Source organism: Octopus bimaculoides, chromosome 6, assembly GCF_046866305.1.
Source record: "Octopus bimaculoides isolate indiv1 chromosome 6, ASM4686630v1, whole genome shotgun sequence".
NCBI lineage: Eukaryota > Metazoa > Mollusca > Cephalopoda > Octopoda > Octopodidae > Octopus > Octopus bimaculoides.
In genome coordinates this window covers 96,852,547-96,877,546 of record NC_142933.1, presented here as the reverse complement: position 1 = coordinate 96,877,546, position 25,000 = coordinate 96,852,547, and the positions used below count along the sequence as shown (strand labels likewise).

The 25,000-nt window shown below is 35.4% G+C and overlaps 1 protein-coding gene across 14 annotated transcripts in view; it reads right to left on the bottom strand.

The window, feature by feature from the left end:
- Positions 1-25,000, bottom strand: part of LOC106868323 (uncharacterized) — a 44,253-nt gene that overhangs the window by 9,061 nt on the left and 10,192 nt on the right. For 4 of the 14 annotated variants that reach the window (XR_016242083.1, XM_089353143.1, XM_089353144.1 and 1 more), the window contains 31 exons: positions 22,042-22,065; positions 20,986-21,009; positions 20,513-20,641; positions 20,200-20,253; positions 19,995-20,048; positions 19,233-19,286; positions 18,074-18,127; positions 17,796-17,948; positions 17,513-17,611; positions 16,614-16,757; positions 15,990-16,088; positions 15,138-15,245; positions 14,224-14,277; positions 13,895-14,002; positions 12,607-12,651; positions 10,950-11,003; positions 9,702-9,800; positions 9,233-9,340; positions 8,224-8,277; positions 7,419-7,517; positions 6,476-6,574; positions 5,569-5,622; positions 5,280-5,333; positions 4,549-4,764; positions 4,190-4,297; positions 3,139-3,300; positions 2,722-2,829; positions 2,167-2,274; positions 1,396-1,503; positions 942-1,049; positions 570-623 (listed from right to left, as the gene is read on the bottom strand). Coding sequence is in view for 13 of the 14 variants with exons in the window: in XM_089353141.1 (XP_089209267.1) it covers positions 570-623; positions 942-1,049; positions 1,396-1,503; positions 2,167-2,274; positions 2,722-2,829; positions 3,139-3,300; positions 4,190-4,297; positions 4,549-4,764; positions 5,280-5,333; positions 5,569-5,622; positions 6,476-6,574; positions 7,419-7,517; positions 8,224-8,277; positions 9,233-9,340; positions 9,702-9,800; positions 10,950-11,003; positions 12,607-12,651; positions 13,895-14,002; positions 14,224-14,277; positions 15,138-15,245; positions 15,990-16,088; positions 16,614-16,757; positions 17,513-17,611; positions 17,796-17,948; positions 18,074-18,127; positions 19,233-19,286; positions 19,995-20,048; positions 20,200-20,253; positions 20,513-20,641; positions 20,986-21,009; positions 22,042-22,065 (2,796 nt within the window). In the remaining variant the exon portion in view is untranslated. Of the gene's footprint in view, positions 1-569; positions 624-941; positions 1,050-1,395; positions 1,504-2,166; positions 2,275-2,721; positions 2,830-3,138; positions 3,301-4,189; positions 4,298-4,548; positions 4,765-5,279; positions 5,334-5,568; positions 5,623-6,475; positions 6,575-7,418; positions 7,518-8,223; positions 8,278-9,232; positions 9,341-9,701; positions 9,801-10,949; positions 11,004-12,606; positions 12,652-13,894; positions 14,003-14,223; positions 14,278-15,137; positions 15,246-15,989; positions 16,089-16,613; positions 16,758-17,512; positions 17,612-17,795; positions 17,949-18,073; positions 18,176-19,232; positions 19,395-19,934; positions 20,049-20,199; positions 20,254-20,512; positions 20,642-20,985; positions 21,010-22,041; positions 22,066-22,684; positions 22,699-25,000 lie in introns of all 14 variants that reach the window. The other 10 variants (XM_089353137.1, XM_089353139.1, XM_089353138.1 and 7 more) reach the window with 6 other exon arrangements.

The following is a 25,000-nucleotide window of genomic DNA, read 5'->3' as shown; positions in this document are numbered from 1 at the left end:
CCAATAAAAAGAATAATCAGACGAAACACAGCAAGGACTACTGCCCATATAAGCAGTGGGTATTGCGTCTTTAGAGCAGAGAAAATGGGTGGGAAATTCTTAGCTGTTTTCACGTCAAAGAAATGGCATACTGCTCAGTGGATTTAGGTACTGAATTGAAAGTGTCTGTGAATACAATCAGGCATGGCAAGCCAGTTCTGAGCAGACGCATTCAATATTCTCGTTGTTCTAAGATGGTTAAGGGAAGTATTCCGACGAGTGTTTTGAAACTATTACTAGCAAAGATGGAAACGTTATAGTTTCCGCTTTTTTGCGTATGTGTGTGAAAATAACAAACAAGGAGGACGAAACAAAATATTTTACATATGTGTGTATGCTATGTATATACACGTTTATATATGTGTATATGTGTTTGTGTGTATATAGATATATATGTACATGTATATATGAGTATGTATGTATGTATGTATGTATGTATATAAATATGTTTGTATTATTATGTGTACATATATATATATATATATATATATATATATATATATAATGCTGAACAAATCTAGAATACTTACGCGTTCTCCACGTTCACCAGCGGCTCCAGGTTGTCCAGTTGGTCCACCCAATCCCTGAAAGAGTAATATTTCAACTTTCAGTTGTATTAAAAAACACTCGACAAAAATTAATAGCATTTCTTACAATTACTGGTCCAATGGGTTTAGATAAAAAAGCAAAGTTAATATGGGAGGTATTTGAACTCAGAAAGTAAAATTTCGCAATTAATTCGTTAGACGATTAGTCAGATACTCTACCGATTCAGCCAACATATAGTCATATAATTTAAGACCTGGCTTTTGACAATTTAGAAAATCTTGAAGAAAACAGTACATAAAAATTATTTAGTAAAGGGAAAATAGCACTAATCAATTTTTAGTAAATATATTTACCTGAATACCAGGTGCACCTTGAGGTCCTGGTGATCCACGTGGTCCGGCAGGTCCTTTCTCTCCAGGTCGTCCAAGAAGGCCGGGTGGTCCTCTTTGTCCGGCTTCACCCTTAAAGGAGAAATGTGATCACTTAATTTTTTTAAACCTTTATATTTAAATATATAGATCAGACAGACAGACATATACGCACACACACACATAGACAGACGCTTACACGCATACAGGTACACACACAAACACATGCACGCAAGTATGTAGAGATAGACAGAAAGACAGATGGACAAGGAGACATGGTCATAGAGACAGACCTAGTTACAGAGATACAGAAAATGAAACACAAGACACTAAAATAAACAGAAATGGGAGATGATATTTAAATTTTGTCAGATTGAGGGAAAGTATGAAATGATTATAAGCAATGTGAATAACAATAAGGTTTAGTTATAATACGTACAGCAGGTCCGCTTTCTCCGGGGTTTCCAGCTAGACCAGGGGCACCAGGTGGTCCAGTCAATCCTGGTGAGCCATCAACACCATTTCTTCCGGGTTCTCCAGGAGTACCCTAAATTAAGGAAAATTTAATACAATCAGTACAATGATTATAATTCTGATCGTGCTGAACAAATTCGATGAGACTCTTGAGAAAACTATTAAGCTAATGATAACCTCGTCCAACTTCACCGATCTTCATTTTCTCAGGTATGTCTCTCCCTAATTTACCTCTTTCACTTCTTTGATATCTTTCACCATCAACATCTTCATTGATAATTTCTTGTTACTTCACAGAGGTTACTATATCACTTTATTAATATCTTTTTCTTCCTTTACCGATATTATCATTTAAAAAAAAACTTTACTGTTACCCCTCCATCTTACTTCGTTATTATCATCCGTTTATACTTTAAGGAATCATTCACTGTTGCAGAAACTAAAGGTCTTGAATTCATTTAAATAAAGCCCAAGGAATTATTGAAACAGAATTCAAGGGATACAATGAAAAGTCAGTCTAAGCGAATCAGTCGCTGTTACTGTTGCGAAAATAGTAAGCGACTGGTATGTTTATTTCAAGATGGTACTTATATCTTATGGCTCTCGCACATTCCAAATGATCCCTACATTCTTTGAAACTAGTAATGATTAGATATTTTTGATTAAACCCTAATATTTTGATTGATAAATATTTAAGGAAAACAAAAACTCTGTAAAAGAGTCATGTTTAACTTACAGCAGCTCCAGAAAGGCCACCAGGTCCACGTTCACCTTGTTGTCCAGGGAATCCAGGGGATCCTCTCTCACCTTGTGGTCCAGCAGGTCCAGAGGGTCCAGGAAGTCCCTAAAAGGTTTAAGATTGGAAAAATATCTTCAAAGAATGCGAACAATCTAAAACAAAATCATTATTTAAAACGGGTTACTGAAAATAATTCAGCCAAAATATTATTATTATTGATATGTATCTTAATAACGTGCATATTGTTGATATGTATGATAATGTTGCCGTATATAATACTGATATGGATAATTATATATATATATATATATATAGAAAAAAATTAAGGTACTCAGAAATCTGGATGTTTGTACATTTACAGATTTTTATTAATGTCGCATATTAAATAAAGCGCTTTTCACCTAGTCGTGTAGGATTTTCAAATTGTTTTGATATATATATATATATATATATATATATATATATATATATAACGAATGTGAAGAAAACATTCTAGGTGAGGGACATCACCATTAAGGTATTGAACGATAATGTCTTGAAAGCAATACTTACAGTGTTTCCGCTTTCACCTCTATCTCCGGGTGCTCCATCATTACCAGGGGTACCTGGGGCTCCAACCTCACCAGGGCTTCCTGGGATTCCAGATTCTCCTCTTTCTCCCTATAAAGTGAGCAAAAGAGAAAATAACTTTATTCATAGAAAACAAAACAGAAACTATATAACTCTTAAAGAACAATATAGTTATTTTAAATTCTAACATTTTAAGTCATTTTAAAAGAATCCATCACATAAAAAGGAAAGACAAAATTTGAAATGTGTTTTCCAAGCATAATATTTCTACATTGTAATGTAGAAAGGACTACCAAAACATTCTATTGCATTATAGCTATGTAAATCAAGACAACTTTCGAAGTCGTACGAATATCTATATTTAACTATATTCAAATCAAAATGTCTGATTATGCTTACAGGTGGTCCCATTGGTCCAGCGGGTCCGGGTTTTCCTGCAAGACCTGGTTCTCCAGCAATACCTTGTGGTCCAGCGTGTCCTGGGGTTCCAGCGTTTCCGGGAGATCCAGCGGCTCCACGATCTCCTGTTGGTCCACGACGACCGGGACCTCCATCTTTGCCCTAGAGCAGAAAATATGAAGAAACATGATTTGAATGTTACTCAAATAGAAAAAGAAACAAGTTTTTAGACAACAACTATGCAGTTAGAAAATATGTGTAAAGTTGCACATTTGTCATCTGAGTTAACTTGTAACGATAATAAACACAATCGAAAATGACTGAGGCGTTTGACTAATAAAGATCTTATTGAACTGAAGGACGATTTTTGATACTAAATATTCGTGATTTCGACATTTATAACACCAGGGCCATTTATACATACATGTTAGCATCACGCAAACTTTCAGAATACGAAATATACATATATGCAAGCACAAGTGTGTCTGTACATAACTATGACGATTACATATAAAGATTCATAAGAAATGAACGTATAGTGCTAGAAAAGAATATGTGTAAACGTTGTTATCACTGATGATAAAAGTAGTCATCAACGATGAGGCATCTAGTGAAGTTTAGAGAGCTATAATCATGTGATGTCATTTCCTATCTTAAACCTTACTGTCTTGTGATAACAGCATAAAGAACACAGATCAACTTGCTTTCTTTATAAGTTTAATTTTGGCATCATGGTTATCCTTACAATCATCGTTTTACGTTCGTTTTCTCATGTTTCCATGTGACGTCCGTTTTCCTATGATTGTGTCTCTCTTCCAGCCACCTAGACAATTCTTCAACCGTACTTTGTGTTTTCCTGAATTTTCCTTTTCCTTGCATTTGGATAGCTTTGCACTTCATTACCCAACTGCCATCCTTCGACACATATCTACACTAGCGCAGGCTCCTCCCTGGCACGCCTATATCTAATTTTTTTGACACCCAATTCAGTTCTTCTCTGTCGTTCTTGCATACTAACATTACACATATTGTAGTATTCAGAATTACTTACAGCTGCTCCGGTTGCTCCGGCTTCACCAGCGGGTCCACGTTGTCCAGCAGGTCCAGAGGATCCAGGTGCTCCTATATCTCCTTTACCTCCAGCAACACCAGCGGGTCCCTATAGAAATGATAAAAATCAGGATATCATTGTTCAATGAAGCATATATCATCAAATTTCTGATGTTATACTAGGAAGAAACACTTTAAAACAACAGAGTTACTGTCATAAAGAACATTAGTTTAATATCTGTTTATTGGTCAAGTAAGTATAACAGAAAAATATAAAACTTATTGCTGTATAATGAAAAATCAAAAATTTATTTACACCTTTGAATTTAACTAGCGAATATTTTATTTAAATAAACTTACAGCAGGTCCGGGGGCGCCTTGGGAACCTGGTGGTCCGGGAAGACCGCGGTTTCCAGCTCCTCCTGGGGGTCCAGCTTCTCCACGAGGTCCACTAAGACCACGATCTCCTTTGGGGGCGGGTGCACCGATAGGTCCGGCAGGTCCAGTGGTACCAGGAGCTCCAACTTCACCGGGAACACCGGATTCACCATCTTTTCCGCGTGGGCCTGGGGATCCCTGGAGAAAGGAAACAATTGTTTTGATAAAAACACTATCAATGATAACACTGATAACAAAATCAAGGTTTATTTTCTCGTTTTGTACTGTCAGATCATCAAAAGCATACAGATTGAAATTTAATATATTGCTTCTTTAACGTAATATATGTTTGTTTTTAATTAAAAAAAAAAAATTGTGCTAATAGAAAATAACATCATCACGGTTTCAAAGAAAAATCTTTTGAAACATGACATAATTAATTTCTATTTATGAGTTTAACATGCATCGACGGTGAAAGAGTCTGTGTATAACACAAACAATGGAATGTATAGCTAGACCTATGATAGGTAAACTACAAATGATTTTATTAAGACTGCACTGTCTTTTCGCAGTCACTGTAAAAGTGCTCGATTAAAACACCCTCAGGTTTTACACCGAAAACTAATCGTTTGAAAGATTTAAAATTTTGATTTACACTACAATTTCTGATTGGTGCCAAATAAAATATGAAATAAAAATAAATGTTTTCTTACAGTATCTCCTTTAGGTCCTAGTCCGCCAGCTGGTCCTCTTTCTCCGGGAAGTCCCTGTTACAAAAATACAGGAATAAATAAAGCTAAGTTAAAAACAGTGTTATTCATTTAACACTTACTCTTCGTATTCAATTCACACACACACACACACACACACACACACACACACACACACACACACACACACACACACATTCCCTCAAGTAGATGCAATGGAGAAAATTAAAATAATATCGGAATTGGAAATATTAGCGTTAATGAATTAATGAAACAGGTCTAAGATACTTACGATAAGTCCTGGAGGTCCAGTCTCTCCTGGGTTTCCTACATTTCCTGGTGGTCCCTAAACATTAAAAAGGAAGCAGCGTTGATTAGAATAAATGACCAGCTATACTGTAGTTCGTATTAAAATACAAAAATAATTATTATTCTCGAGTTCATTATGTATTTTCGTACACTTAATACGTACACACACACACACACACACACACACATATGAATATACGTACTTGAAAATGGGCAGTCATACACAAATATAATATGTATGTATGTATGTATGTATATATGTATGTATGTATGTAGTTATTTAGTTTTATTTCGAGATTTCATGCCAATATGGACAGAGTCGGTTTCCAACGTAGATCTAAGGCTCCTTCACTGGAATTTCAACAATATCAACAGGATATTTCTGTATACGAATACGTTATCTTCGAGATTCTTCTTCGTAGACTTCAAGCCGGTCATTAACAAAGAGACAAGACTTTCTGAGTTTAGACTGTTCCCGAAGTATGTAGCTACATGGTAAGTTGGTGTATGCATATATGTAGGGACAGTCACCCGCACTTATGTTGTTTGTGAACATATCACTTGGGGTATTCTTGCGCAATCACGCTTGTGTGAGTATGATAACATTTTGAATGTGCCTGTAGAAGCACACAACCAAATGTGTGCATATATTCATTTAAAGAATCTGAACTGCAGAATCTTTGGAATACCTTGCACATTTTTATTGTGCTGCCAATAGATTGGATTTGGAAGATGCGTGTCAGTTCTTTGCCTCTGCATGTGCATCTCCTATGTATGATATTATTTACATATTATTAATTCGCTATCATATATATATATATATATATATATATATATATATATATATCCGCTATCAGACAATGTTCTAAACAAGTAGATTTTGTACTTACACCCTCTCCGGCTTCACCAGCTGGTCCAGAAGGTCCTCTCTCTCCGGGAGCTCCACGTGGTCCACTTGGTCCAGGTTCACCAGCGAATCCAGGTTCACCCTATAAAATAGATTGCATATTATATATGGGAGAATGTACGAAAAAGCAACAACAGACGAGGACAGGTGGTGTAAATAACAAAAGGATGTATTAGTATGACGCTCGGGAATACGGAAATCTTTGACGTTTCGAGCTACGCTCATGTATATATATCTTAATTTATTTTTAAAATGTGATAATAATGATGATAACGGTAATGGTAAGACACAGAACAAATGGAATGTTTTTCTTTTTTTTTTTCTTAGTGAATCTACTTCGACACGTCGGTGTAATTCTGAGTTGTGTTTCCACATGTATCAAGTAAGTCCCTTGTTCCACTAAAAATGGTAAGGGTAGTAATTTTAAAATTCTGTAATATAACCATCACTGTCGAACTACAATGAACTAAACAGCTTATCTTTCTTGCTTAACTTCAGAAGTCAAGTCTACATTACTTCATTTTTTTCATTACTTTACGTTGCTTTTGCCATTAAATGACGTGGGTTTGTAACAATTTGATGAAACAGGAAATACTTAAACGTTTATTTCTTTAAATCAAGTTTCTGAAGGAACTTCTGCGATAACACCAATTCATGATCTCTTAAGCTTACTCTACAACTTACTTGAAATTTTTCTTGTATTTTCTAAAATCTTAACTGAGCTATACTTTACGTGAATGAAATACGTTATGAATATTATAAAATTAAGATTTACACGTATTTTATGCAGTTTGTTATTTATAACTTTCAATGACTTAGGAATAATTTCGAGTATTGAGGACTTTAATGGCGTGGTGGTAATGGTGATGACGATTTAAGTGGCTGAAGATAATACTGTTAGTAGATATTGTTGAACTTATACTCACTCGTTCACCAGGGGTACCAGGTTGTCCAGCAGGTCCGGATGGTCCAGTTTCTCCTGGGGTTCCATCGTTTCCTTTAGCTCCAGGGGCGCCAGCCATACCCTATGATTGAGAGAGAGAAATAAGTTTTCATCTAACATACAAATTTTATGTTTCTTCAAAAAACAAATTTATTACTAAAATTTCATTATAGAAAGTTATTCGAGAACAATTCAAAATGAAATACTTTTTTATAATATGTAAAAAGCAAAAAAAAAAAAAAAAAAATAATTAATTCCTCGTATACGATTAGAGGGATGGAAAAAGAAAATTATGCAACTTTCATACCTCACTCAGAAACAATTTCCGTTGATTCAATTTTACTCAAAAACTTTGGGTCAGCCAAAGACTAAATTACGAAACAACAGACAAAAAAAAAAAACTTGCCGAACAAGTAACGCAGTGGGATCTGACTTGGACCATCCTAATTGGGAGGCAAGCTTGTTAACCACTGGACCACGCTACGTCCACACACCTACACACACACACACACATGCATGCATGCGCGCTCACACCACATTACACGAAATACAAGCAAATACACAGCTACATAGAAATATTTCTCTCTAGCATAAAACTAGGAATTATGAGGGTAATGGCAAGTCGATTGCATTGACCCCTGTGCATGACTGGTATTTTATTTTACTGATCTCTAAAGGGATAAAAATCAAAGTCGACCTGGGCAGAATGTGAACTCAAAACGTAAATAGCCGGAAGAAATGCCGCTAAGCTCGCTGACTTATATATATATAATAAATATATTACTTACTTGGAATCCAGGGCTGCCAGCATTTCCTGTGGAACCACGTTCTCCTTGAGATCCCTAGAGTATTTTTATATTTTTTAAAAGGAAAAGAAATAAAAAAATTTAAGATTTTGAAATCTCATGAAAACAGACAAATGAGAAATTAATAGAAAAACATGTAGGCGAAATAAAAACACTGAACTCTTTTTTGTAAAGAAATATATAAAGGTGTGTGCGTATATGTGTATGTATGTACATATGTATCGAGCGTGCTGCTCGAAAGTGCACTACTGGTGTAGTGAATGGGAAAAGCTTGGTCTGCAAGGTTTGCAGTCGTGTTTGCTTGTCAAGAGCAGGGCTCATTAGCCACCAACGGAGCCACAAATGCAAAATATAAGTTAGTCATAGAGCGCACAATGTTCCTGAAGGTCGGCAATGGTCTTCCTTGGTCACGAGTAGATGGCCATCATGTATGTATGTATGTATGTATGTATGTATGTATGTATGTATGTATGTATGTATGTATGTATGTATCTAATATATATATACGCGTATGTATATATGTATGTATATACGCGTGTGTGCACATATATATATATATATATGTATGTATATACGCGTAAGTGTATGTATATATATAAATACATTATATATATATATATATATATATATATATATATATATATATATATATATATATAAAGTTGGCACTCCGTCGGCTCGATGACGCATGTTCCAAAAGTTGATCCGTGAAATTAACGTGCATGTGGCTGAGTATTCCACAGACGCGTACCCTTAGCGTAGTTCTCAGGGAGATTCAGCGTGACACAATGTAACAAGGGCGGTCCTTTGAATTACAGGTACTACTCATTTTTGCCACCTATAAATGCAAATATATATATATATATATATATATATATATACAGGCATGTATGCAAATATACCTACACACCTTTCTCTATATATGTACACACACATATATGTATCACATGCAAACATTACAGAAGGAAAAACAAAGAAAATTCAAATATACCTGAGGTCCTGGGGCACCAACTTGTCCGGCTTCACCTGGGGGTCCAGCTTCACCTCGAACACCTTGGGGTCCGGTGGCTCCAATATCACCATCTCTACCGGCGGGTCCCTAAAATGGATATTAAAGTACACATATTACATTCGTATATAGAATACGCATACATATAGATATGAATATGAATATATATATATATATATATATATATATATATATATATATATATATATATATATATATATATGTATGTATGGATGGATGGATGGATGTGTATATACATATATATATATATATATATATATATATGTATATATAAACACACACACTAAAACTATATGGATATGAGAGAAGCGGAGAAAGTGAGAATTTGCGTTTTGTAAGAAAATTGAAATGGCGGTGATGATGATAAGGTGAAGGAACAAAAGCTAAGGGCGATAAAGCAAAGAGAATAAGGTGTATATAATGAACGTACTGTATCTCCTTTAGGTCCGGCAAGTCCTTGGATTCCGGGCAAGCCTTGTGGTCCGGGAGGTCCTTGTTCACCAGATTTTCCATCATAGCCAGCGTTACCCTATAGACAACAATAATATTACATTATAATCAGACTTATGTAAGAAATCATAATTATTTCAAATTTTGGCACAAGGCCAGCAAGTTGGGGGTTTTGTCAGTTACGTCAATATCAGTTCTTGGCTGGTACGTTATTTTATCGACTTCGAAAGGATGAAAGGCAAAGTCGACGTTAGCGAGATTTGAATTTAGACTGTAAATTGTCGGAAAGTATTTTGTCCTACAATCTAACGATTCTGCTAGCTCGTCGCTTTCTGCCAAGCCGCAATAATTGTTTGTAATTCTGGCAAAATGTCAGCGATTTTGAGTGAAGGGGCCTAGTCGATTACAACGACCTCAGTATCAACAGGCGCTTTATTTTACCGACTCCAAAAGGATGAAAGACAAATTGAAAGTAGAATATCTTGATTACAGACAAACTTACGAAAGAAATTAATACCACAATTTCGATAAGAATTAATGTATTAACCCCATTGCATTCAAATTACTATGTCAAATGTAATACTTATTGAGTCACATTGTTTTGAATTAATTATGTATAATCTTCAACTCTGAGATTTTGATGATGTGATTGTATATTTTTAGAATAACGTTGCAGGATTGGTGTGAGAGGGTAGATCTGACAAGTTTGAACAGAAATCAAGTAGAGTGTTTGGACCTGATATGGCTGGTTAAAAAGTTAACGTCATATGTCAGAAGCTGATTTTTATCTCTGTAAAGGTATGAAACAATCCACCAGTAACTAGTTTAGCTTAGTACTGTCCCACTGAATCGTTCTCTTTGGTTGAGCAGACAGAAATCAATTTTGCATTGCTAAATTCCTCTTCATATTGGTTTCAAATTTTGGCACAATGCCAGCAATTTGAATTCTGAACGTAAAAAATTCTTCTTAATATTAACATCAGTTTCATGAATATTGCTTTTTCTTTAGATTTATTAGTTACGTCTGTCAGCCTTTCATTTTTTTATGTCAGTCTGTGCATTTCGTCAGTTTTTCTCCGTCTGTCTATATATTCACCCTTCTATTTCTTTACTCCACAGTCATTTCTGTAGTTTAAAAAAAAATTTTTATCTTCTCTCTTCATGTTGTGGATTTCGAATTTAAAATAAAAATTGTAATTTACTATGAAAATGGCTGCAAACTACTTACAGGTTCACCGGGGGCACCAATGCTACCATCTTGACCAGGTGGTCCAGCACGTCCCTAAAATGCGAACAAAATAAAATAACGATAATAAAAAATGCAACCAATTCATTAGATCTTGATTTCATTCCGCGTGTGTGTGTGTGTGTGTGTGTGTGTGTGTGTGTGTGTGTGTGTGTGTGTGTGTGTGTGTGTGTGTGTTGTCGACATACATATGCATACTCGGAAGCGACTCGGAAGTATGACCTCAGTTTCACTTTCCTGTAACTAAATATTAGTTATTTTCTCTTTTAGTATTTTTATTGCTATTAATTACATAAAGGAGTTGATGAGAAATATGGACGGTATTTCGAGAGGGATGCATTTCTGGAAGACAAAAATTTGAAAGAAACAAAAGTCATATTGCAGTGTGTGGTAGGCTGTGTATGAAAGAGGATAGAAGGATTTGAAACAGTGTGCGTGTGTGTGTGTGTGTAATTGGGATGGATTTCAGATAAAAGTTGCGCAAATCAGTCACTTCACAACAGGAGAGATCGTGTTGTTTTAGCCCAGGTCAGTTCTAATCAAAAGATATATTCCGGCCATGGCTACCGCGATGTAGTATTTATCAGGAGTTGAATAGGAGCTCCTAAATTTCAAGAGAATAAAATAAACTATGCTAGCTTTGCGCGGTTGTGGAGGCGCGTGGCTTAGTGGTTAGGGTGTCAGCACCATGATCGCAAGGTTGTGGTTTCGATTCCTGGACCGGGTGACGCGTTGTGTTCTTGAGCAAAACACTTCATTTCACGTTGCTCCAGTCCACTCAGCTGGCAAAAATGAGTAACGCTGCGATGGACTGGCGTCCCGTCCAGCTGCGGGACACATACGCCATTGAAACCGGGAAACCTGACCCATGAGTCTGGCTAGGCTTTAGAAGGGCGCTTTTATATATATTTTTTTATTTTTCAGTTTTGCTCGGCACTTGCTGTATTTATTCGCAAGAATATCAAAGATATCAAGAAGAAAATTTCCTTAGAAATGGTCTGTACATTTTAATATGGTATAATAAGAATACGTGGAAAACTGCCTCATTTAATAATTCTTTCTACTATAGGTACAAGGCCTGGAATTTTGAAGGAAGGGACGAGTTTATCATATCGCCCCTAGTGCTCAACGGGTATTTATTTTATCTACCCCAAATGGATGAAAAGCAAAGTCGGCCTCAATGACATTTGAATTCAGAGCGTAAAGTTGGAAGAAATGTCACGAAGCAGTTTGTTCAGCGCAGTAATGGTTCTGCAGCACGCTACCTTCTTCTATGTTTAATAATCTTTTCTGCTATTGGCCGAAGGTCCGAAATTTGGGATGGGGGTGAACGGGATAGTCGATTACATCGACAGCCAGCACTTGACTGGTACATATTTTATCGACCTCGAAATGATAAAAGGCAAAGTCGACCTCGGCGGAATTTTAACTCAGAATGTAAAGACGTGCCGCTAAGCATTTTGTCCGGCCTGCTAACGTGTCTGCTAGCTCAGCACCTTGAATTAAGTTTATATTGTGAGCGAAAATTGTATCGTGCACAACCCCATATTTTGTATCAGAGCCGTTCCCTCTATATATGTACTCAAAACCGTCTTTATTGGATAAAGGCAAAATTTGTAAATTTGAAATGAAAACTTACGCGTGCACCTCTTACTCCACGTGGGCCTGTACGTCCAAGGTCTCCCTGGAAAATTGAAATTATTTAAATAATTATAAAAGCTTTGACATCAATAACTGTCGAAACGATAAAAAAAATAATAAAAAAGTAAAAAAAAAGGCCAAACTCCAAAGGAAAACCTGGAAAATTTCTAAATCATCTAAATCCAACAAATATTCTTTCTACTCTAGGCACAAGGCCCGAACTTTTGGGGGAGGGGGTCAGTCGATTAGATCGACCCAGTGCGTAACTGGTACTTATTTAATCGACCCCGAAAGGAAGAAAGGCAAAGTCGACCTCGGCGGAATTTGAACTCAAAACGTAAAGACATACGAAGTATCGCTAAGCATTTCGCTTGGCGTGCTAATGTTTCTACCAGCTCGCCGCCTTAATTACAACAAATATTAATCTAATGAATTTTGTTGAAAGTAGCTATTTATTTATTTATTTATTTATTATTTTTTTTTTGCAATTGGAAAATATATCTTTCGATTTTTACTTGCTTCAGTGATTCGATTGCAGCCATGTTAGGGAACCACCTCGAAGTGTTTAGCCAATCAAATCGACGCCAATACTTACTTTTCTATCGGCTTCTTTGCCGAACTGCTATGTTACAAAGATGTAAACAAACTAACATCAGCTATCAATCTCTCTTTCCCTCCCTCTCTGTCTGTGGATCTGTCTGTCTGTCTGTCTCTCTCTCTCTCTCATACACATGTATATACACAACGGGCTTCCACACAGTTTCCGTCTGGTCAATTCATTTACAAGACATTAGTCGACTGGGGCTATAGCGGACATATGGCGGAACCACATGGGTGCAAAGTGAGCTTCTTCACTACAAGCCTTTGCTTGTGCCTATATATATATATATATATATATATATATATATATATATATATATATATATATATATATATGTATGTATGTGTATATGTATGTATATATGTATGTATTTGTGTGTCCGTGTTTGTCCCCCCACCGTCCCTTGACAACTGATGTTGGTGTGTTTGCGAACGCCCGTAACTTAGCGGTTCGGCAAGGAGACGGATAGAATAAGTACTAGGCTTTCAAAGAATAAGTTCTGGGATCGAGGTATTCGACCAAAAGTTGGTGCTCAGGCATGGCCGCAGTCAAGTGACTGAAACAAGTATAAGAGTAATAAAAAGAGTATATATATATATATATATATATATATATATATATACATACTGTTCATTAAAAAGTGTACAAAAATGAAAAAAAATAAAGATAGAAAATTCATATTTACAGGTTTGCCTGCTTCTCCACGTTCTCCGGTAAGACCACGCTCACCAGGATCTCCGGGGGCACCTGCAAGACCTGGGAGTCCACCGAATCCTCTAACACCTGCGAGTCCCTAGTGAAGAAAAAATGAATTTCTGAGTTCAGTATACGATTATAAAAGAATACGAAAAAGAAGTGAGATTATGTTGTGTTCATGCATTTCCAAATAATACAGTAAACATCTGAGGAGAAAGTTACACAATACAACTATACAAGATAAAAGAAATATAATACTTGAGATATGTTTAAATCCATGCGCTAATGAATAAAGAGATTTATAAAAAGCATACTTACTCTTTCGCCAGGGCTTCCTGCTGGTCCTGGGGCACCAACGGATCCGGCAGGTCCCTAATTAAAAGCAAAATATACAATTTTTTAGTTATATCGGTATCTATCTATCTATCTATCTATCTATCTATCTATCTATCTATCTATCTATCTTTCTATCTATCTATCTATCTATCTATCTATTTATACTGTTTCGTTATTGGTGGGATCAATGAAAGAAACCAAAAGTCTTCCATCCAATAAGAGATAAATATTTAATACATACAGGGTTTGAATTCGTGTTATTACCGGCTTCATAATTCTGAGAATACGACGGTCAGACAAGCTTTATAGCGTATCGCATATTTCCAAGCAATCATATATATATATATATATATAGGTAATTAGAGGTATCTCTAAACGTTTACCGATTTGCTCACAGTTACGTATTCAAAAAGGTTATTCCACGGTTAGTATATAAATCCAGTAATAATTCTTCTGTGATAAGAATTTAGAGATATATTCCGTTGGATTATTCTAAATATATTACCTTTAAACCAAATAGGTTTCCTGGAGTATTTAATATCAATAATAATATTAAGGATTATTACGAAGTAGCATTACCTTTCATTTATTTTTATATAAAAATACAGTGTCAAATGGACCTGACGAGTCAGATTCGATGGAAGAGCCTACAGAACTTATATATGTATACAAACAGACACATAATTGAAGAATAGAAATTAGTTTTGATTTTGACGAAGTATCAATGCGTAAAATTTGAGTAAGTTGTCGGAAAATAGGTAGCTATGAACCGTTATGAGACGTTTCGAGTGAATTGAAAATAGGGGATGTTGTTACGTTCATGGCTTTCCAAAGGATAACGGTGACGAAAGTGAAGTGAAATGATTGATGACAACAACGGAAACTCGGAAACTTACTCTCTTTCCTTCGGGTCCGGCTAAACCAGCAACTCCAGGTTCACCTGATGGACCGGCTGCGCCACGAGGTCCCATTTCACCAGGAGCACCAGGTGAGCCGGAAAGTCCCTATACGTGAAAAGAAAAAAAGATGACTTTTTAAGAAATATTATCATATTTGGCTATTTTCATGTCTGTGCGTGCAGATGGGGAAGGAGACTCCCCAATACGTGTGTGTATTGCTTTCTCTGGCATGTGTGTGGTAATTAGCCAACAAAAGGGGTCTGTACGACTCTGCATAATATTCTTTTCTACTCTAGACACAAGGCCCGAAATTTTTGGGGAGGGGTCCAATCAATAAGATAGATCCCAGTACGCAAATGGTACTTAATTTATCGAAAGGATGAAAGGCAAAGTCGACCTCGGCGGAATTTGAACTCAGAACGTAAAGACAGACGAAATACCGCTAAGCATTTCACCCGGCGTGCTAACGTTTCTGCCAGCTTCTACTAAGTTATGTGTTTACGTTCGTACGCATGAATGTACGTCTGGTTTAGTCACATCATTATGAAAGTGCGTGGAGATGTGCATGTGCATTGTTGTGCATTGTTGTTTGTTTGATTGCATGTATGTGTATGTATGAAAGAGAGAGAGAGAGAGAGAGAGAGAGAGAGAGAGAGAGAGAGAGAGAGAGAGAGAGAGAGAGATTATTATTATTATAAAGTGAGCGAATGTTAAAATCTTGTTAAACATAAAATTTCTGTATGGCATATTACCACGCTATTATGCATGACTGTATGTATGTAATATCGTCTCGTTGAGATGTGAAAGTGTAAAAAAAACTCTTTATTCATATTGAGACAGTCTACTTACAGTATCACCTTTCTCTCCGGGAGCTCCAGTGTTGCCGCTTGCACCACTTGGTCCTTGAGGTCCGGGGAAACCTGGTCCTCCACTTTGTCCGACTGATCCCTGTAATGTAATGGAATGAAAGATCAATAATCTGTATTTGGATCAAATTGGTCGTGAATATGTTTGGCACAAGATCAGCAATTTCAGGGGGAAGGGAGACAATCAGTTACATCGACTTAGTATTCAACTGGTACATGTTGTATCGACCCCGAATAGATGGAAAGCAAAGTCGACCTTGGCGGAATTTTATCTCAGAACGCGCAGACGGACGAAATACCGCTAAGCATTTTGCCCGGCGTGCTAATGATTCTGCAAGCTCGCCGTCTTAAGAAAACTTTATATTACCTGGAACATATGAGTTAAGGGTTTACTAAAGAATCTGAAAACAAGCATGAAAATTTGGGACAATTTTATACTTTAAACTAGCAAACAGGTAAAGGGACATTTCCTTTTTATTCTTAGAGGTATTAAGTGAAGTATAATGATGGTATTGTAGCCCGGTGTCTTAGTCTCAGTTTGACACCCAGTACTCATTGAAATGCTCTTTTCTTTTGATGACTGTTGAGTACAGAAATATCAACTTACACGGTCGCCTTTAGCTCCAGCCTCTCCAGCTTCTCCTGGTTGACCAGGGGCTCCAGCTGGGCCAGTTGAGCCTGGAATTCCGTTTTCTCCGCGTGGGCCGGCAGTACCTTGACTTCCACGAGCACCAGCTAAACCAGCATCTCCCTAAGGAATTACATGAATAACAATTACAAGAGTTAACAATCTTAAAGTATTTAGAATAGCGTAAAGGTTTGAATTTAACACGCACACACAAATGAGTATGAAGTAACGTTCAAAATATCAATTGTCTTTTCAGGAAATAATTGAATTGGCTGAGATTTCTCGTATGGTAAAGAGTCAGTTTTGGTTTCTTAGTATTTGAACTCGTTCAAATATAAGTCAAGTTCTTCCCTTCTGTTTTTGCCTTTCTTATTTAACCCACCACGCTGTCCATTCCTATCTTTCTCTCGTATTCTCTTGTTTTTCTTATTTTCTTCTTTTACCATCGAATTTATTGTATGATATATCGAATATCATACAAACTATTACAACTGTATTTCTAGTAATCCTTTCTATGATAGAGATACCAAAAAACACTTTGTTTTATTGTTATTTGAAGTCAACATTGCGAAACTAACATATAGTTGTGGTTAATCCCTAACGTTACACACAACGACGAGCTATAAACATAATTATGGATTCTAATAACAACCAATTTGGTTGCGTCGTTAACAGTTAGGTGTTTGCTGCAGTGCAGCTGACGTAAAACAAGGTTCTACATCTGATAGTCCGGTATCCTGTCTGTTTGTTGTTCTATACAAGTAGATATTTATCGTATTTCAATTAGTTATTAAATGTCAACACAATTACAAAGCTTAAAACATCATATTTATTTGTTGAGACCGATATGGAAGTTCGGCAAACTGTTGTGTACTAACCTTAGCTCCAGCAATTCCTGGGAATCCAGGGGCACCGGGTGGTCCAATAGGTCCTGAGGGTCCAGGTGGGCCAAGTTGTCCATCGTTTCCACGAATACCCTAAAAGAGATCAATACAAATATAATTACATCTATATATATATATATATATATATATATATATATATATATATATTAGCGCGAATGTGTTTGTAGGGTTATGTGTATATAAACAAATATTGCCTGAAGCATTCGAGTTCCATTAAATAGATTCTACAGAATTAGTATTTCAAATAAATGCTTACAGGAGCTCCAGCTGGTCCGTCACGTCCACGTTCTCCGGAAGGACCACGACCTCCTTGGGGTCCTGGAGAACCAGGAGCACCAGAGGGTCCAGTTTCACCTTTTGCACCAGCCTGACCGTCGCTACCACCCTTTCCTGGGCGTCCGTTCATACCCTGATTAAATAGTAAAAGATTTAGAAGATGAAGTCAGAAATCTCTTTCAATGAAAAAAGATAAATAATCGAAGGAATATTTCAGAGAAGCCATTTCTAGAAAATCACCGAAGGATGTCAACTTACACGATGTCCTTTTGGTCCTGGGAGTCCAGGGATGCCGTTCATTCCGCGGGGTCCCTGTATGAAAGAAAGAAAACAGCTATTAATTTAAAAAGACAAATGATTCTATTGTTGTTACTAACGACAATGTTAACAACAACAATAACAACGACGACGGCAACAATAACAACAATTGTTAAATAAGATTTAACTTTAGATCTGCTTTCAAAATGAAGACCAGTGTATAGGCAGACGGGTTCACATCTGTGGACCATTTGCGGTACACGAGTGAAGTGCATTACAACAGAGTGAGTGCGAACGTCTGAAAATCTGCGATAAAGATTCTAATTACGAATTAGCAATTGGGGAAAACGACAATGGTAAAGATGTTAATTTTCATCATCACCACCACCACCTTGTTATAGATTAACATTAATATGTTCTACTCTAGGCACAGGCCCAAAATTTTGGAGAAGGGATCCAGTCGATTAGATCGACCCCTGTATGCAACTGCTACTTAATTTATCGACCCCGAAAAGATGAAAGGCAAAATCGACCTCGGCGGAATTTGAACTCAGAACGTAAAGACAGACGAAATACCGCTAAGCATTTCGCCCGGCATGCTAACGTTTCTTCCAGCTCACCGCCTTAATAGATTAACATTAATGCGAAGAATATATGTACAAAATACCATGCATTCACACACGAACATACGCGTATATAAATGTGAATGTGTATGTCTTTTTCTTTGAGTTTTATTTAAGTCCTTAAGAGAGTTCAAGCTGGTCGCTAACAAAGCGACAACACTCTTTAAGATAAGTGAGTTCCCGGTGTTTTTAAACATGTGGCTGAGTTGGATTATTGGTTGAACTGTCGATGCGTCCACCCAAGTATGTGCATCTGTTCAAATAAGAATCTCAGATGGAAAAGTTTTAGAATGTCTTACACATCTTCACTGTGCCACCGATAGATTGGATTTAGAGAATCCGCATCAGTTTCTTTTGCTTATTCTTTCGTCAAATCGGGTATTTCTTAGTTTTATGCATATTTGTTGGTACATAACCCAATGCACCTATGATGATGGATACGAATGAGAATTTATAGTCAGAGTACAAGAGCTGTATGTGTTTATGTATGTATGTGTGTATGTGTGTGTGTGTGCGAAGTACATTTATATACTTACGCCTGGTCCTGGAAGTCCACGAGCTCCAGCTTCCCCATCACGTCCATCTTCACCCTGAAATAAAATGGAAATTAGGTTTAATTATTAACAATACTTCGCTTTCTTTCATATCCCCCCTTTTTTTGTTTTGTCTTTAAATTCTTTAACCATTCACTCCTTTTGCTGGTCGTATTCCTCAAATCATTTTTAAATATCTTTTCATCACAAATTCTCCATTCCTTTGTCCATCTGTCGCTACTTAAAGCAAAAAAGATGTGTGGAAATTTAAGTTGCTTATAAGACAAACCGGTATCGTTCTCTCATTCTGGTCACTCATAATCGTGGCTGTAATTGTTAAGGGATAAACGAGCCATGAAATAAACAGACTTATGAGAAAAAGTGATTCGGCTGCAAAAATATCGACTTTTCTTTTTTTTTTTTTTTTTTTGCGGACATGATGTTAAGGAGATATCTAAATAAATGATTTGGGCCAAGTCAACGGGTTTGTTTATTTCCCCACCCCTTTTTTCTATAACACAATAGTATTTTGATGCCTTAGTGCAAGCTTCGAACCAAGCTATAGAAGACGCATATGCTAAAGCATCTTACTGTAGGATCATTCCTAAAATAGTAAATATTTCCACCACGAACTGCACTTTATTTTCTAATTCCTTCCGCTTTCGTAGCAGACATCCTTTTGGGTATTCTCGACATATGGAAAACATTTTTTGTTGTTATTTTAAATAATGATACGTAAATATGATGAGTTAATTTATATCTTACGTTGTTTCCGGCAAGTCCACTAGGTCCAGGGGGTCCACGAGGTCCAGGTGATCCCTAAAAATAAATAAAACATTTTTAAAATGCATAATATTCGATAAATATATGTTATATAAAAGTGTGTGTATGTGAGTGTGTGTAAATTTTCAAATCGAAATATATTTCAAAATTCAATTTTAAGATGTATAAGACATTAAGAAGTACTTACGGGTGGTCCGGCCTCTCCTGGGGCTCCACGTGGTCCTAAGTATCCTTGGGGTCCCTGGAGGTAAGAGCAAACAAAGATAAGTTAAAGCATATATAAGATAGTGTGTTTATGTCTGTGATTGTGTGCGTCTACAACTTAATAGGACATAAATTGTTTAAGGATTTAAAATACATAAAAATTTGCGAAACAGACCGTGCTAATTCATTGGATCTTCCAATTTGAGTTTCTTTTTTTTATGTATTCATTAATATTTACATATATTTCCAGCATTTTTTTTTTATAAATAGAACCCCTTATTTGTTGCAATACTTACAGGTGGTCCTGGAGGTCCATTGCTACCACGAGGTCCGGGATATCCAGCACTGTAACTTGGGCCAGGTCTTGCAAAGCTTTGTCCTTTTTCGTCATAGCCGCCTCCAGTGTAAGGGGGTTGTCCCTGGACCTAATTTTAGAAAAAAAAATTAAAGACAATTTTTAAATGGTTCATAAAACTCGTTGGTATATTTGAAAGAAAAGAGTTAAAGATTTATTCATCACTGTAATTGTAACAGCCAGGTGGCTGTTGTTAGATATTTAGCAGTGCATCATGGGAATGTTAAGTCGAATTACTGTGATTAAACGAGTGTAGACAGGGGAGATGATCAGAGAAAAGATAGGAATTTAATAGTGACTGAGAATGAGAAAAAAATAGGAGAAGGGTTGAGATAAAGAAAAACAGAAAGAGTGAGTGTGTGGGCGGTGAGAAAAAGTTATGGTGTCTATCGTAAAATATAAAATTCAACTTACACTAGTGGGTGAATCAGATTCAACCTGTGGTCCGGAAAATAAGGGAGAGAAGAAAAAAAAATTATTGGTTATAATTTCTCTCTGTATTAACGTGTGATAACGGAAAATATATGAATGAAGAGAATAATAGGATAGTGGAATAAATAGATATGCAGAATAAATGATTTATTACGGAATAAATTAATAAATGAATCGATCTATTAATGAGTATAGGTTATAAAGAACTCAAGGAATATCTGAATGACGATGTCAGCCAAATAATGATGCAAAAGAATAAACAAATAAAAAACTAAAGGAATGACTGACTGGATATAAAAGAGTGAAGAAATGACTGATTGTATATATATATATTTCTTCGTTAAGTTAAGTGATGTTGTTCTTTCTCCTAATATTCTTGAACGTCTTATTCCATTTAATAGTTGATTACACTATCTTTATATATGTTTTATTTTTCCTGATCTACAGAAATTATTTCTCCAATTGACGTTTTATGCCTTCAACTTGACAAATGTTTATTGTTATTATGATTATTATTATTATAAAACTTTGACACTTATTCATTTATTGTACTAAATTTTGCTTAAACGTACAGATTTTTCTACTTTTCTTATTTTATCGCATTTTTAAATATTAGGATACGTTTTTGAAGTTACTTGACCAAAAGAGTGTCCTCATTATGAGTGGTATTTATCTTGATCGATTCATTGTAGATTGACCAGATATTTTCCACTTTTATGTGGCCATGAAACGCGCATAGTCTTTCATTCACTTTCGTTTTTATAAATTTACAAAACTGATTAAAATTTTTAATCTAATATTTTATAGATTTTATGGATTACAAATTTTCTCTTGGATTTTTTAGATTTTTAAACTAGCATTTTGTATAGTACGCTTTTCTTGATGGTGTCTGATCTCCTTCATCGTTTGAGTTGCACCATGGTGGTTCTTCTCTAAATTGTGAATATATATATATATATATATACAATCAGCCATTTCTTCACTCTTTTATATCCAATCAGCCATTCCTTTAACCTTTTATTTAAAACTTTTACTTACATCGTTGTCTTTGGTTCCTACTGGCTGTAAAGATTGGAAAATAAAAAGAAGATATTAACGAGAAAGATATTTTGAAAAAGGAATACAAATAGAAAATTGTGTGTGCGTGTGTGTATGTGTGTGAGTTCTTTTACTGGGTAACACAGAGTGCTGTCAATCTAAAATCTAGATTTAGAATGTCATTACGATATATATATATATATATATATATATATATATATATATATATATATATATATCGTAATGACATTTTAAACTTAGATTTTAGATTGACGACACTGTGAGTTTCGTGTTACCGCTTTTCTATACGACTCCAAGAGTGGTAACATAGAACTTGGAATAACAAAGGCCTAAAATTTCAATTTTTAAAAATATTTATTGACCTTACTGTATGTATTCGGTATATCCAGTCCCTTTTTTTTCATATACCGTGTGGCGTGTATGCGCATATATATATGACTATGGGTGCAATAGATTCTTGAATAAAGAAATTATGGTAGAGAGTATGGTTATGTAGTTTGAAATGAAAATATTGATAAAGAATTTCGGGTGAGTGGTCAGTATATGGGAAAGGAGTCAGAATAAGTGGAAAAAGAAGAGCAAATGAGAGCAAAAAAGTACAATAAATATGTCCAGTTCTTACCGCATCTTCATCTTCTGCAAGAGATAAAAAATAAAAAGAATGGTTAATAAAGGCATTAAATGGTGAAGTTATATGTGTATCGGAGTGTATGTATGTATATGCATCTGTGCGTGCTGGTTTTGGTGTATGTGTGTTTGTTTGACTATGTGCGTTTGCTGGAATGAAAGGATGTTTGTGTATATAAACGTATGTTTATTTTGAGAATATCTATTGATGCAAATGTCAATGATCGCATGTTAAACTCTATATACTTCTCTCCCTTTTCTTCTTCCCCCTCTCTATCTATTATAATATATATATATATATATATATATATATATATATATATATATGTATGTATGTATGTATGTATGTATATATATGTATGCATGTATGTATGTATATATATATATATATATATATATATATATATATACATAAATAGTAATGGTAAGACAACAAAAGAATGAAAGAGACCTCGATATTATGTAAATAGAGGAATTTATTTGTAATATAATATGCGACAATTACTCGGTTGCCATGATAAAGCTCCGAGTTTCGGATGTCGGGGCGGAAACCTGCACCGGCATCTCTTCGGTCATCGAGGCAATTAAAATATACTATGACAATCTAGCATATATATATATATATATATATATATATATATATATATATATATATATATATAGGAAAATGAAAAAAAGCCAGAATGCTGAACTGGAAGCATATTTTAATAAAGATTTCTTCTAACCGGTTTTCATTGCGAAAAAGCAAATGATCAAGAAGAAGGAGAATGACAATGTTTTTTTTACAAAGAAGTACAAAATGAAGAAAATAATATGTAAAACAATAATATATATTATTTTCTTCATTTTGTACTTCTTTGTAAAAAAACATTTTCATTCTCCTTCTTCTTGATAATTTGCTTTTTCGCAATGAAAACCGGTTAGAAGAAATCTTTATTAAAATATGCTTCCAGTTCAGCATTCTGGCTTTTTTTCATTTTCCTATTATTTCTCCACGTGCGGTTAACACAACCCCACTATTTACTGACTTATATATATATATATATATATATATATATATATATATATATATATATATATATATATATACATATACATACATAATATGTGCATGCATATGTGCGTGTGTACGCGTGTGTACGCGTGTGTACGCGTGTGTATGCGTGTGTACGCGTGTGTATAATTATATATATGTATCAACCATTTTCTACTTTTATTTTTTCTTTTCTATACTTCTTTTGGTGAAAGACATGCGTCTGAAACGTTAAGACATTTTTCATTCTTTTTAACCGTTAAATTAACATATTTGTTAAAAACTTCTCCATCACGTGTTATTTATTTTTCTTTTTTGTTCACTACCTTCTTAATACCTGTGTGTGTGTGTGTGTGTGTGTGTGTGTGTGTGTGTGTGTGTGTGTGTGCATTCGCGGATCACTGTATCTGTATATGCGCTTGTGCAGGTGTATGTATGTAAATATATATATATAAAGAATCAGAGCAAAATATACATATCAGAATCTACAACAGCCTTCACAACTAAAATGCATAAACAATAATGATTATACACGATAATTTGTATAAAGCCAATGAATTTATGTGGTGTTTATGCTTTTCTCAAAGCATTAGCGACGTAAATGTAGTGGTTATACTCTGAACCAGATCGCAGAACCGTCACAAGTTTTTTCTTACCTTCTGTTATACGGCTTTCACCCACAGTTGCTTACATCATCAAATGTGTTAGTAAAAAAGTTATCATGAAAAAGATTTCTGCAAACGATATTGTAGTGTAGTGTAGGTTAGAGCTATGAAGCGTGGTTGTAGGAGAAGCATTGGTTTACAAACGAAATAATCCTTTATAGATTTAACGAATTATAAATGGGAAAGGAAGAGAAAAAAAGGAAGACTAAAGGAAACCATTATAAGCACAACATTAGCTAAATTTTTAACTACCTTCCGCATGCATTTGCTGAACACTGAGCGTCTACATGAAAGTTATGAGCGTCACACAACACACACATTACTCGGTGAAAGGAGTGCAATTTCAGAAATGAAGTTGAAGATAATAGCAATGGTGGGCGTTGGCGGTGCAGGGAAGCAAATTCGGTGCGTAAGAGGTAGGTAAATTGTGGCAAAAAGGGTGGAAGGGATAATCAGGAAAAGCCATTAAGAAAAAAAAAAAAATTTTTTTAAGCCAATTCAACAATAACGAAAATAATAAAAATGAGACAACCATGAACCACAAAACAAACAAAAAAAAAAATGTCGGAAGGAAAGCAACAACTAATGTGCATCTCTAATCTCTAATGCGAGC